Source organism: Mytilus californianus, unplaced genomic scaffold, assembly GCF_021869535.1.
Source record: "Mytilus californianus isolate M0D057914Y unplaced genomic scaffold, xbMytCali1.0.p SCAF_6, whole genome shotgun sequence".
Taxonomy (NCBI): domain Eukaryota; kingdom Metazoa; phylum Mollusca; class Bivalvia; order Mytilida; family Mytilidae; genus Mytilus; species Mytilus californianus.
The window spans coordinates 75403992-75418328 of NW_026262712.1; the positions used below are offsets into that span (position 1 = coordinate 75403992).

At 29.3% G+C, this 14337-nt stretch overlaps 1 protein-coding gene across 1 annotated transcript; it reads right to left on the bottom strand.

Annotated features, from left to right (window-relative positions):
• Positions 1–6546: 6546 nt before the first annotated feature.
• On the bottom strand, positions 6547–14295 carry LOC127704696 (radial spoke head 14 homolog). Its single transcript, XM_052208833.1, has 10 exons — positions 14112–14295; positions 12593–12698; positions 11971–12057; positions 10841–10975; positions 10382–10458; positions 9344–9492; positions 8709–8825; positions 8268–8382; positions 7523–7585; positions 6547–7229 (listed from the first exon to the last, which is right to left on the bottom strand). The coding sequence occupies exons 1-10, from the start codon at positions 14202–14204 to the stop codon at positions 7146–7148; spliced, it is 1026 nt and encodes a 341-aa protein (XP_052064793.1). The 5' UTR covers positions 14205–14295; the 3' UTR covers positions 6547–7145.
• Between the last annotated feature and the right edge of the window lie 42 nt (positions 14296–14337).

Sequence of the window (14337 nt, forward strand, 5' to 3'; positions counted from 1 at the left end):
AATCCTGGTACCTTTGATAACTAATTATACTAGACCGACAGTTTAACTTGCGTGGTAGTTCGCAAGGTAACAGTCCGCTTGAAGACATGTCACCATACCCGGCCACACTTCTCTAACTGCGAGCGATCTAGTCTTTGTTCTTACTCCCGAATGCCGTGTGCTTAGCAGCAGAGACGATGCAAATACCAATTTTCAAGCCTTTTGAATTATCCGGTCATGGCGCTAACCCACGACCGACCGCATTCAAAGCGAACATGCTAGCACGAGACAACCTTGAGGCTTCCAGTGTTCTCAGATGGATAGTTGTCTCATTGACAATCATACCACATCTCATTTCAAGAAGTTCAAAAATCTCAGAGGAATTCATACAAAATCTCGTGTAAATAATTTGATATACTAAAATAATAATTTGAATGGATGATTTTATGATCTATTCCGAATTACACTTCAAATTTTTTGCTGCTTGAAATGGTTTTTCCAAGCAAATATTCTGGTTTGCTTAAACGTAAACATCTTCGGTCATATGGTGGAGACTTCAATAATTTGTTATTAGTCTAATTGGAGGCTAACATTACTTGTTTGATCCTCCATTGGTTTTTTTAACCTCTTTTAAAAGTGAAACGATTACCATTTGGCTTTCTACAGAGACATACATATTTCGATGGTATTATAAAGACAGATGACAAATTTGTTATGATAACGTGATGATGATGGGGATTTTTAACGACCTTGACTGGCTATACAGCTCTCGCACGGTCGGCCTTGATAACGTGACAATTTTGTTTAGGCTTATAAGTGTAGGTCATTGTGTATTTTGTTAAGGTTCAAGGATCATGGTATTAATAGGTATGTTGAAAATGATCGATGGAGATCTAGTTTTACTGGTCATTTATGGATGAACCTGTTTAATCATTTCAATTGGATCTGCAAACATTGCTTTACACTGTTTGCCTGGGTTCTATGGTGCATTATATTCTGCATGGTCATTTATGATAACTGTAGATTGGGCCAACAAATATACTTTGAATAGATCGGCCCATAAAATTATAAATTGTTTCAGAATTTTATTTTCCCACTAAATGATAAATGCCTTTAAGAAATGAATCTTAAACCAATGTTATGTAAACCATTATGGATATGTGTCCATATAAAACATAATACCCACTACTTTAGTTCGAATTCTAATAGCAGTTCTGATAGCGTTTAAGTCAATCAAAATTCTTTGGTAAGCATTTTGGATAGTATTTTTTTTTTGTCTTAAATTTAAATTTCGAGTTCACAGCTTAAATTCAAGGTAAACCACCTACACATTGCTGACATACCCTATCGCACACCAATAGATTTTAAAAGTTATCAACATTCACAGCTTTCATAGATTTTAAAAAAGCGTATGATACTGTTAGTAGAAAATTATTGTTTTCTAAATTGGATGATTTAAGAATTAGTACACATTTTTTATGTACATTGAAAGCTATATATTCACATGTAGAATGTTGTATTAAACTTAATGGTAATATGACAGACTGGTTTAGCGTTAATTCAGGTTTAAAACAAGGATGTGTATTATCGCCTGTTATGTTCAATATTTTTATTAATAGTTTAATTGATGTAATAAAAGCACTAGACATTGGTGTAGACATTGATGGTGAAAAAGTTGGTATACTTTTATAAATATGCTGATGACATTGTATTTATTGCTGAAAATGAAAATAATTTACAGACTCTATTAAATGTATTAAGTAGTTGGTGTGTTACCAATTGCATGAATGTGAACTTAGATAAAACTAAAGTTATCCATTTTAGGAACCCTTCGGTTCAACAAACATCTAAATCTTTTTTGTTTAATAATAATACAGTACAAATAGTATCTTGTTACATATATCTAGGTCTACTGTTGACAGAATATCTCGATTATAATGAGATGGCTAAAGCTGTAGCAAGGTCGGCAAGTCGAGCTCGAAGTTTATTGATTGTTAAAAGTAAAGCACATGGTGGTTTCCAGCACAGTACCTTTACAACATTATTTGATACTCTGGTCTGGTCAGTCATAAGCTACGGTGCATCCATTTGGGGCACTCGTTCATTTTCTTGTATAAACGCTGTCCAGAACAGAGCTATCATGTTCTTTGTGGGTGTTGGCAAGTATACGCCAAATGATGCTATTAACGGGGACATGGGCTGGAGACCACCTAGTGTAAAACAATGGATATGTATCTTTAGGCACTGGGCAAGATGTAGTGTCATGACCAATGACAGAATAAATTATAATGTTTTCAAATGATCACATAAAAATGCTGTGAATAATAAGAAAACTGGTGTAATAGAGTCATGAAAAAACGTAAAGATTGTAATTTTGAATTGTATGCTTGTATTGATAGTGTGCTGCATAAGAATATTGTTCTACAACTTGAAAACGTTTTATTTAATAAATATATTGCAGAATGGCAAACGAAAATTTTTTCACAGGGTAATGGTAACAAGCTTCGTACTTATAAGCTATATAAATCACAATATTGTACAGAGTTATATTTAAAACAAAATATGTCTATTAAATTTAAAAGTCCTTATGCAAAATTTAGGTGTGGTGTTGCTCCACTTAAAATAGAAACAGGACGATATGAGAATAAACCAATAAATGAAAGATCTTGTTTTATGTGTAAAAATGAAATTGAAGACGAAAAACATGTATTTACTTTATGTCCTTTATATGCAGACCTTCGAAATATATTGTATAGTGAAGCAGTAAAACATAATGATCAATTTTATAACTTGTCTAATGACGAAAAGTTTATATTTTTATTCAGAAATGAAGAACTATGTCAGGTAGTTGCTAAAACCTGCTTTAATATTTTATGTAGAAGAACAAATTTCTTATTTGTATATAGCTGATGATGTATTTTAAATCTTAGATAATATATAGTTTTAAAATTATGTTAAATATTGTATATAATTAATCATTTAATAGTCTCTCATAATTCTTAATAGAATGGCGCTTGTATATGTTTTAGTATTTAAGCTAATGATATTTTACTGTTAGTTTTAATATACTATATGTTTTATATATGTTTTTCAATATTTTATGTTATACGCAATGTTTTATATGTATATTGAAATGTATAATGTTATACAAGTGGTGAGACTTTAATAAAATATTGAATCTGAATCTATAAATTACCTTAATAATTCTCAAGAACAGGTGCTCTGATAGTATTTTCAATTAGTTCACTACATAAGTGTTAAAAATGTGTAGATGCTAGTTCCAGGCATTTCACTTAAGTGTAAGGACTTAATTTACTTCATACTGTAATATTTAAAGGTTGATTTCACAGTCTTTTCAAGTATTTTCATGTTGCTTCATTATAATGAATAAAACAATATACTGTAAAAACAGAAATGTAAGTTGAAGTTTTAATTTCATGGATAGATATTATCGACGAAATTTAATCTCCAAAGAAATATTTATCTACAAAGAATATTAATTTCACATACTGGAAACTATGAAAACTATTCCCAGTGAAGTAAAATTTAGAGACAAAACCATAATAAAGTTTCTACAGTTTTGCAAGTTTGACATGAATAATGATTAGATATTATATTTTAGCTTTTTATTAAAGGGGCATTAGCTATACGAGGTATTAAACAAAATTTGATATTTTTTGTTCAATCATTAATGAAAGTGAAATAGTGAAATAATAACTCGCTTTTATATTTTATAATAATTCGGAATATGACAGTTGTTGTCCATTCTTTTGATGTATTTTATCATTTGATTTTGCCATTTGATTAGGGACTTTCCGTTTTGAATTTTCCTCGGAGTTCAGTATTTTTGTTATTTTACTTTTTAGCAGCCAATTTGGTTCAATTTTGCCATAATAGGCTAAGAAACATCGCTGATGAATTATTCACTTGCAGGTGAATGATTCGACCTCATTGAATCCATATTCATGTGACCTTCAATTTAGCCCCTAAGCTGGTTACGCATGTATTCGGCTATTAAAAGGGAAAAGGATGTCAACATTGAAAGTGGAACAAGGATGAACAATTTGGTTGACTGATTCGATCCACTAAAAATCATTCTTATACAGGTAAAAACGATGATAGACATACTTTTTAACCTACAATATGAAATTAAACAGACCTAGAAAAATCCAATTGCACGTCGTCGCTATCTATTTGTATTTATGTTTATATTGGATTATATGTCCGTCAGACATCTTCGGAGGTCATCTCAATGACGTCTAGACAAAAAAAACACACGAAATGTTGATACATATTATCGAGTCCATGCATTGTTAATTGTTTATTTTAGACTCACTTTTAGTAATTTGGATAATTATACGTTTTAGTTTGTTATAAATCAAATATGAGAATATGAGTCAAATCGATGGACATGAATTTGACAGTTAATGCCCCTTTAAGGAAAAGGGACAAGTAAAATTAGATAGGATAGTTCTTGACTTATCAAAAACTATGCAGGCGGATACTCGGTTGAAATTAAACAAAAGAAATGGAACTCTTTATTAGAGAAGGTAAAAAAGGCCAAGTTATTATATTTGAATTGTTTACATCTGTTTCTATGGGCTTTAAAAGTTTAATGAAGGTGCATAATTTACGATTTTATGCATCTTTTATACGTGTTTTACTTACATTATATTATGGAGCTTCGAGATATTTGTAAACTTTGAAATTAAAGATAAATTACATGTTGATCTTTTTTGTGCATATACATAAATTCGGCCGAAAAAAATCCGTAGAAAATTACAAGATTGATCTTTTAACAGCATTAATTTGCATCTCTGCCCCCGGCGACAGTTTTTTTTTTTTTTTTTGAAAAAAATCCTTAAAATGGGCAATATAAAAATTATTCGATTATAATTTCATCGAAAAGAGAAAGTTAAGTACACCTTTTATGTTTAGGCATGTTTGTGTTTACTATTTCGTCTTGAAAGCAAAAATATTTGATACATCATATCCCTTCATATTATTTTATTTTTATATATTTAGGCTACAGGTTGACAAATTAACATTAAAAATTCACAGTACCAAATTTTAAATATATGGGTCAAGTGAAATACCTTTCTAATGAGTCATGATAACAACAGAATAACACATTTTTACTAAAAGTACTCAACGTAACAGACTTTACAAGTGGATCTGAAAAATGCATAACTTCAAAAAAGCTTCATTTTTTGTGTGTGTTATCTAGTGTTATTAGTCTTCAACCTGTGAAAATTTTTAGTCTGCCCTTCCACGAAATATTTAATTAGAATTTTTTTAAATATTTTTGAACTGTCGATAATTCCCTTGACAACCGATCAGACAATAGTTTTGAAGTTTACAAAAGACATAAAAGTACATTAAATGATGCTCAATAGCTAGTAGATACATTTGTCTTTTTAAATACAACTGGCATATAAGGATCGTAATAATGCTATGTGGATAAATTTATTGGTTTTTAAGAGCTAAATTGACAGCGCGTCATCCCTACAATGGCCTCCATTATTACGATTGTAAAAATTAGGTGGTGTAATGAGGAGGTAATTTTGACGAAGTAGAATCCTGACTGTAAGGCAATAAGAGAGATCTAGAATGCTAGTCATCACTTTAATACAGCAAAGAAGATAAATATACAGAAAAATTCTAAATAGAGCCCTACATCAAAGCTGGATCCCTATCTTTTTCAGAGTGCCTTTTCATCCAAATATTTTTTTATCACCATTTCTCCTACAGTATGCTTTGCAATTGAAAGAACATTTACATAATTGTTTGATATCAAGTTGAGATGTCATGTCTTATTTTTTTTTTTTTTTTGATAAGTCCTTGTTGACTTATTTGTCTTTCATCGTCAAAAACTTAGATCATCAACATTTTTTTGTGAACACTCCAGTCATATAGTTATCAGACTTTTGACTAAATCTGGTATAGATTTGTTAACCAGAAGCATAATATTAACAGGTACATGTGACTATCATAGAAACAAACTTTTAGTCTTGAAACAGACTGAGGATTTGTTCAGATAGGTTTTCTCTTCATAAGGAATGGCAAACAATCAACAACTGACCACCTATATAACTCTAATAAATTAATAATTATAAAATCATTTCATCACCATATCAATGACAGAAAGCTTAAGATTTTATGGAAATTCTCTGTTATTGGATGGACAGCATTGTATTAATAGTATACAGCTTGTAATGAATGCAGAAGATTTGTTGTCCAGACATCAAAATGTGCAGATTTTCGGCTTGATATAAAAACTTGAGGTTTTGTGTAATGCACTTGTCTATCAGAGTGAAATTAAAGTAAAACTGTAATCTTTATGCTATGAATTCTATAAACACTCTCCAATTCATTTTGATTCTATTTGACACATAAATTTATCATAGGCTTTTAAAAAGTACATCTCTGAGAAACAAAGAATGAAAGGTATGACATGTATGATGGTGGTGTATCACTCTTACTAGTTACAAATCTCTTCAAGAAATGTATGGGAGAACTTTTGTTGTTGATAAATAAGGACAATAATAACAGAAAGGAACACACATAAACAATGTTTCATATTTTATATAAAATATTTATCACAGATATGACATCATAATTACATATGTAATACAATATGACAATGAATAACAAAATTGACTTAAAAATATTATTTTCCTGGTATGGAACATGAATGATTCTTTTAGAAATTTCAGTGAAAATATTTAAAGAACAATCATATTTTTGTGAAATAATCACAACTCAAAACAGAGGGCATAAAATGTAAGATAGCACTGAAAAAAAATAAGGATTCCATTAAAAATTATCTCAATACAAAATATGATAAAATTGGCAGGAATTGTACATTTAATCTACTAAATATATAACAAAAACATTAACATTCTTAAATAAATCTTTGAACAAATATATATTATTGGTCTATATAAAGAGTTCTATATGTTCAAAATAGTTAATCTTAGAAATAAAAGAAAACTTTCATAAAGTTCTCACATAAGCAAGAATCATATTCCTTTTATTCATAACTAACAATTAATTTCATCAGTTCTTAAAGTTTGTTTACAGAAATCATTTTTTCTATAAGAGCAGTTCTCCTGGAGAAATCCAACAATGTCATCTCAATTATCTCCCCTAGCAGGACATTATTTTCAAGGTTTCCATGTGATCACTTTGACAGCAATATTGGCAGCTTTCACCACAGCAGGAATAGAATCTGTTGTTCTATTTTTTATCTGTAACATGATAATTTTAAAGTTAGGAAAATATCAAACTTAAAATAAGGAACTACATTTAACTGATTGATATGCACTTTGTTCAGAAGTTTCATTTTATCTGTCAACCAGTAAACATTTAGATATTATTCAAATTTTTTATACTGAGAAACCAATCAAGTAAGTCTTTAAAGCGAAAGTAATTTATTCAATATTTTTTTATTCTACAAATGATAAAAAAGGAAAATATATATAATATTGTGATAAACTGATGTTTGTTATAAAATTAAAATTAAAAATCAAAATATAAATACCTTTTCCACATGTTCTAATAATACTTTTCTTCCTTCTGGTGCTTCTGATAAACATGTCAAAGCCTAAAAATAGAAAAAAAAATAGTTGAATGAAAAGTACTGATCATCAACAAAAACTTTTTTAATGATAAAATACAATAATCTTGACATTTTGATTCTGGATTTATTAGAAGTGCACTTCTCTGTAGAAAATTAAAATGAACTACATCAAACTAATTGTCCCCACACATATATCCTTTTATCAATTAGGTGTTCAGAATATGTTGCAATTTCCAACCAAATAGCTTGTCTGCAAGTAGGGTTGGTACATACTGTGAAAGAACTTTAATAAATAGTTTCTAATTTTTCGGATTTTTTGGACAAGTTTCTGGTTCGTGTATTTTTTTTATTCATGGTTCCAGGCACTAGGAGTAGGAATCAACAGAACATATCTATTTAATTTATAGCAAAGACCTTTATAACCCATAAATTTGAAAACTTATACCCAAGGAATAAAAATACTTCAAACCTATTTCAGAGAAATAAAATACTATGTAGTCAAAACAGAAGTAAATAATTATATTCTTGGTTCTTTGTCTATAGACTACAATAATCTCCATTTTCAATCATTATCATTGTTGACTGATTTTTTAGAAGAAAAAAAGGACCTCGTATGCCAAACAATGAATACATGATCCAGATATTTATGGCTGTATATTTCTTCAAAAGTTGAAATCAAATTAAAATAAATGGGAGATAACTCTACCTTTAATGCATTCAGTCGAACTTCACTTTTCTCATCATCTACTAAATCTACCAATGGTTGAATTGCTTTCCCTTCATTTATTGCTGTGTATTTTCCTTTTGTTGTAATTGTTATCCTGTAAATACATAAAATAAAAATGGATCTTCTTTTGATGGTGGTGCATGATAATAGTAGGATATAATGTTTGGATAACAAGGACTAAAAGTTGGAAGCTTAGAATTTGTAAACAAGATCATGCATCTTACAAAAACCATGCAACTTTTATAGCTGACTACATGGTATGAGTTTTCCTCATTATTGAAGGTCTTACTGTGACCTATAATTGCAAACATTAACTTCATTTGAACTATGGTGGATAGTTGTCTAATTGGCAATCATACCACATCTCCTTATTTTTATATCCTCTACAGATCTATGGAAAACTAGCATTGTATAACTTACATCATAAGTGCTCCTGCAGCATTGGCCCTGACATCAGCATCTTTATCCTTGAGAAGTTTGACTAATTCTGGAACTGATTTTACTTCTACTGCCTTATTTTTACCATCTAAAGGAACACTGTAAGTTAATTAATAAATAAATCGGTTAAATAATCTGTATTATAACTGGCCACACATAGGGTAACAGGACTAGATTGTTCTTACAAAATCAAAACAGGGTAAATTTCATGGTAAGATGCCAACTGTGAACATGATAAAATAAGATACATACAAAAGTTTCCTGACATATAGAATATTATGAATACTTTAAGGCAATTTATGTATATACAATTGTAACTTCTCAGAAAACGGATGGTATAGTAAACAAATTTACAAATACAGCTGGGTTGGTAGTTCTTCTTAACCAACGATTTCTTGATAATTTTTCAAGTATAAAAAAAATTATCTTCTCTTCAATATTTTTATGAGATTCTTCCTTGCCCGTTTTTTTTAATCAGATTTTATGATATTGAACTTTTTCTTTGAACTAAAAATAAAATCTTTACATCTTTTCACTGATAAAAAAATTGAATAAGCTCAACAAGGTATTTACTTCATCAAATAACTCAATAATATATGAAATAGTGGTAACCTTACCTTAAATTCATTATATCTCTGGAAGCTTTGGCTCTTATTACAGGTGAATTGTGTTCTAAAAGTTTTGTAAACATTTCCATAGCTCCAGCTTTTAATGCTTGTTCTGTGTCAACTGCCATGCAAAAATGAAGTGTATCTAATATCAATATCTGAAAATAAAGATAATTTCTGTGAACTGAAAGTGAATAAAGAATATTGGTTTTTAAATACATTGGTAAAATAATCCAAAAAAAATATATTACTCAGAATAAGGTATGCATCATGATCTAAGAGACATTTGTCTGTAAATTAATAACAATAGAAACAAATGTTTTTATATCAATTTTAAGCTTAACCAGGGTCAAGATAAAAATTTATGTTCATTGTTTTGTAATACTGCGCTCTTTGATAACTGTCCCATAGATATAATATGCATTGCAATCAAAATTGGGTTTAAAGAACAAGCATACAATTTAATTTTAACAGAAATTGATCTGAACATATATAAGTTATCATAATTTAAAATTATGAGATAACAATGTCCAAGTTCTTCTAAGATTAATGTTTCGGATCACACAAATACATAAATGCAGAACTATAAAACATAAATCGTAACACCTTGTGTGAATGTTTCAAGTATTCAAAAGCTTATAACATATCTTCAAAATTTTGAAAGACTCAGTGACTGTTATGAAATGTTGTTCACTAATTAGCTCTTTTTTTTATTTCATGTGTTTTTAGAATATTGATTATTTTGTTTTCTCTAATTTTGCATGCATCTAAACTGGTTCTTATCAGTTTAATAATTTAGAAATATCATGATAAATATGTCAGGTGTAATATCTTGCCATATCTATTCAGAACTCTACACAAGCCATTTTCCATCCAATCGTTATAAAAGCTGATTCTACCAAATTACCTTAATCACTACAGTATTTATCAACTCTCGATGAACAAATTTTCAAATTTGAACTATCTGGAGGGGATAAATATCTGAATAAAAGTGTTGGGTGTGGTATTTATATGTACCATTACAGCAACTACTTTTAAAATACTCACTTTTATTTCTTCTGTTTCTAAAGATAATTTTTTTACTAATGTCGGTACTAATTTGGCATTTACTATTCCTTGTGCCCCTGAAATTAAACAAAAATATTGGGTGAACAGAATTAAAGTTTACAAATAAATTTAACTGTTTCAGTGTTTGCTCATTGTATTAAATCATTTTGAGCAAACCCAACTTTTGTTTTAACTGGTTAGAATCTGTCAATTTATGCTAATGAATATGAAACTTTCATTTTGAATTTGGATTTTATTATACTGGGTATATCATGTTTCCTTTTTCAAAATTATTTCACTATTGATCTCATTTTTTATGTCTTATTATGCTAATATACTTATTGACATAATAACTTTATAAGTTACACTGAAAAATTCACACTATATGTTATACATAAGAAAACATGCTGGAACCTTTTTATGTTAATGTGGACTGTATTTATGTTTGGTTTTATTTACCTAAGGGTGTTTCAGAGATCATTTCTATTGCTTGGTGTGCATTTCTTCTCGCTACATCTTCCTTATCATCAAACAGTTTAGCTACTGGTTCCACAATTCCTTGTGCTAGAAATGAGTCTCTTCCAATTGCATGTCCTATAGCAACAAACAAACAAAATATGAATTTACTGAATTTATGCATAGCTGTTTATTCCTTCTACAAATTTCATATAAAAAATAAACGTGATTAAAACATTTAAGTGACATTCTCAACTGAAAAGTAAGGTTTGAAGAAACTCAGCCATCATTAAGTTTATCAGTTGAAATAATTTTGCATGTGGCTTATAAATGGAAACCTGGGAATTCTATTTACAAAGTTCAAACACACTCAGTAATTAATTTATTATAAAAGACATTTATCTTTTTAAAGGTCTATTAATCTTTAATGCAATAGATTTTATAAATGAGTCACAATCAACATGAAAAAGGATCTTTTCTCTACAAATTTTTGCATTAAATTACAGAGGTACTCTCATCAGTTTTGACATAACTGCAACTTAATATCAATATCATAAAATTACATCTGTTTCATAAGATTCCCTTTTTTTGATTGACTGGGGCATTCCAAAAGTAATTTTCTGTATAAAAAACATCATCTATGACAACACATGCTCTCCATGACAACATTTAAATGATGGATAGAAAAACAAATGAAAGGCTTGATTTAACTCGTAATTTCATGGTTGTACATGTAGCATAAAAATATTATTATCAGAACTAAATGCTTCTTTTTGCATTTTTTTAGGCTTGAAAAAAATGTTGAACCTGCACACATTTATAGTACATTGAAGGGCTTCTTGTTATTCGACAGCTTAGATTGTGTTAAAGGCATCTAATTTATTTGAGAAAATAAGAATATTGTTGAAAAATCTTTTTATAAAGGCTAACTCTCTACTACTACATGTTATAGCAATTTTACTTCTATATTAATGTCATAACATTATTTTTGCAATGTTTTAGAACATTTTTTATGAATATGTATTAGCACAGTGGTGCATAAAAAATCTCCTTTGAATTTTGAGGTACATGTATCATGTGTGTTTTTCATATGGGAAATGCATTATTATTAACTATGATTACACTAAACACACCTCCAATTACAAACAAACACTCTGTAGCTTTTTGTCTAACTGTAAGATCTGTGTCTGATAACAGTTTCTTCAAACTTTCAGCAGTGCCTGTATAGATAAAAAAAATCAATTGATCAATTATCATTTAAACAGACAGGCAAGTGAAAATAGCCTATAAAATCAATGTCATTTCATAATGCAATAAATGCTTTATTTTTTTTCTAAATTAAACAAAAAAAGTTTTTCTTCCGGTTTGAAACTTTTCATCCTAATTTATAATATTTGCTTTAGTTTTTACATTCTAGGTACAGCTGAATACACATGATCACAGTTCAATAATATATTTTTCATGTCTTAAAGGTTATAGGTAATATTTGAAATATTTATAATACTTTTGACAACAACTTATAAATCACACAAATTTGGATTTTTGTTTTACCAAACTGAGAATTAACCTCTTATGCAAATAAGACCTTCGGGCTTCCTAATAGATACTTTTTGCTAACTTTTCTAACTGTGGGCATTACATGTCTATCCTTTCTTTTAAAACTTTTAAATTTTGTTCATGAGTTTTACTCGAGAACTTTTAAGAAGAAAATGTACTAGCTTTGAATTTATAATACAGGTACATATACTAACATACCAATGGCTAGAGCTTCTGCTATATGTTCAGGGTCATGTAGGTAGTCACATAATGACATTACCGCCCTCTGTCTGACAAGTAATGTGGAATCATTTAGTTCTCTGTTCTAAAAGTAAAAAATGTCAATATTTTAACATGATAGTTACTTATTTGTTTGTTTTCATTGTGACAAATATTTTTTTTGTTTAGAATTTATTTTCAATAAATTTTTTGAGATTTCATGTATACTGTTTGTATGTTTGTGACTTTTTATGTAGTATGACTTTTTTTGATAACAAAAATATTGAAAAATCAACCTGATATTTTTTGCATACATGAAGGATTTTGTAATTTGCTGTGAAAATAATTCTGTCCTGTATATATATAATAATTTGTTATAACACTTAAAGACATTATATAAGTATTTGAAGTGTAAATCAAGTGATTTTAAATTAAAAACGTATTATTGACCCATACATGTCATTATTTTCCCTCTGTGAGCCTCTGACATTCTTTAAGTGTTCTGTATAGTGTAAGACTACGTCACATAGAAACGTTCATTATGATGGCGTTGTTGATGTTTCAATTGGGGAAAAAAAACCATTGTTAATACCCCAGCAGTTACCTGAATATATACTGACATATCTGTGTTGTTATCCAATCACAAAACTCAACACATTGGTAATCCGTAATATATACATATATATTGTCAGATCATATGTTGCTGTACGTCATATGAATTCATACTATGCATGTTTTTTCAATTGCAATTGTGACGTCACAATGCATTCTAAATAGCACGAAAACCCATAATACGAGGATAACAAAATTAACATAGACCTCAAGTCATCATAACATGTGTTTGGATATTATAAGGGGACGAAGTCCCCTATAACAGTAGAAAAATCAATAAAAAAAAAAAAAAAAAAAATCGGGAAAATTTCCCGAAATTTTCATTGTACTGCTGAACTCAAAATCGTTAACTTTTTTTTTGTAACTTTTTTTAATTCCCGCATTTGCGCAGAAATCTACTTCCTTCTTCCGGTCTCGTTTGTCATGAGACTTTGAGTGAAATATATATTTATCAGTCCAGTAAAATATAGGAAGGACAACAATAACAATTTCATTTCTAATTATTCTTTGATATGAAAAAACGTTACCTGATGATAGCGTTTCTTTGTTTACATTGAATATGACGTCATAACTAAAATAACGTCACAACTAAAATCCCTAACAACAGAATCAAAATCGGAAACATTACGGTATTTCCGTTTCTTTTTTAACAGATTTAGAACTTAAAATATGTTTGAATTAAAAAAAATAATTTATATAGACTTCGTCCCCTTTCACAGGTAATGCCTGCCTCATATTAGTTATCATTGACAATCAATATCAAACAAACGCTGAAACAACAAAAGCACTCAATGATTAAATTTATGCAATACACACTTGGAACATGTTAATTGATAAACTAATCCCTTATTCATTTATCAGATTAAATCCAATATGAATAAAATAAGAGATACACAATAAAATTTACCAGTCTGGGAACTGCTCTGTCTCCATAAGCTAATGGTGTTCTTGTTGGATCAATGTGTGGAGGATATTTGGCTGAAATAACAGTGTGTGCCATTTTCAACGGATGTTATCATACAAACAACCAAACTGTTACAAACAACCTGTTTATATTGACCAACTTCCGCTTGGTGGTAACTATGGTTTGGCGCATGTCGGAGCGTGTTCAGACAAAGCTAGGAAAAAATAAT

Coding starts and splice junctions, on each gene's coding strand:
- LOC127704696 (XM_052208833.1), bottom strand. CDS start 14,204: ATGGCACACACTGTTATTTCAGCCAAATATCCTCCACACATTGATCCA. Junction 9,493..10,381: donor TAGAAACAGAAGAAATAAAA/GTGAGTATTTTA, acceptor CTTTATTTTCAG/ATATTGATATTAGATACACT. Junction 8,383..8,708: donor GCTGCAGGAGCACTTATGAT/GTAAGTTATACA, acceptor ATGTATTTACAG/GATAACAATTACAACAAAAG.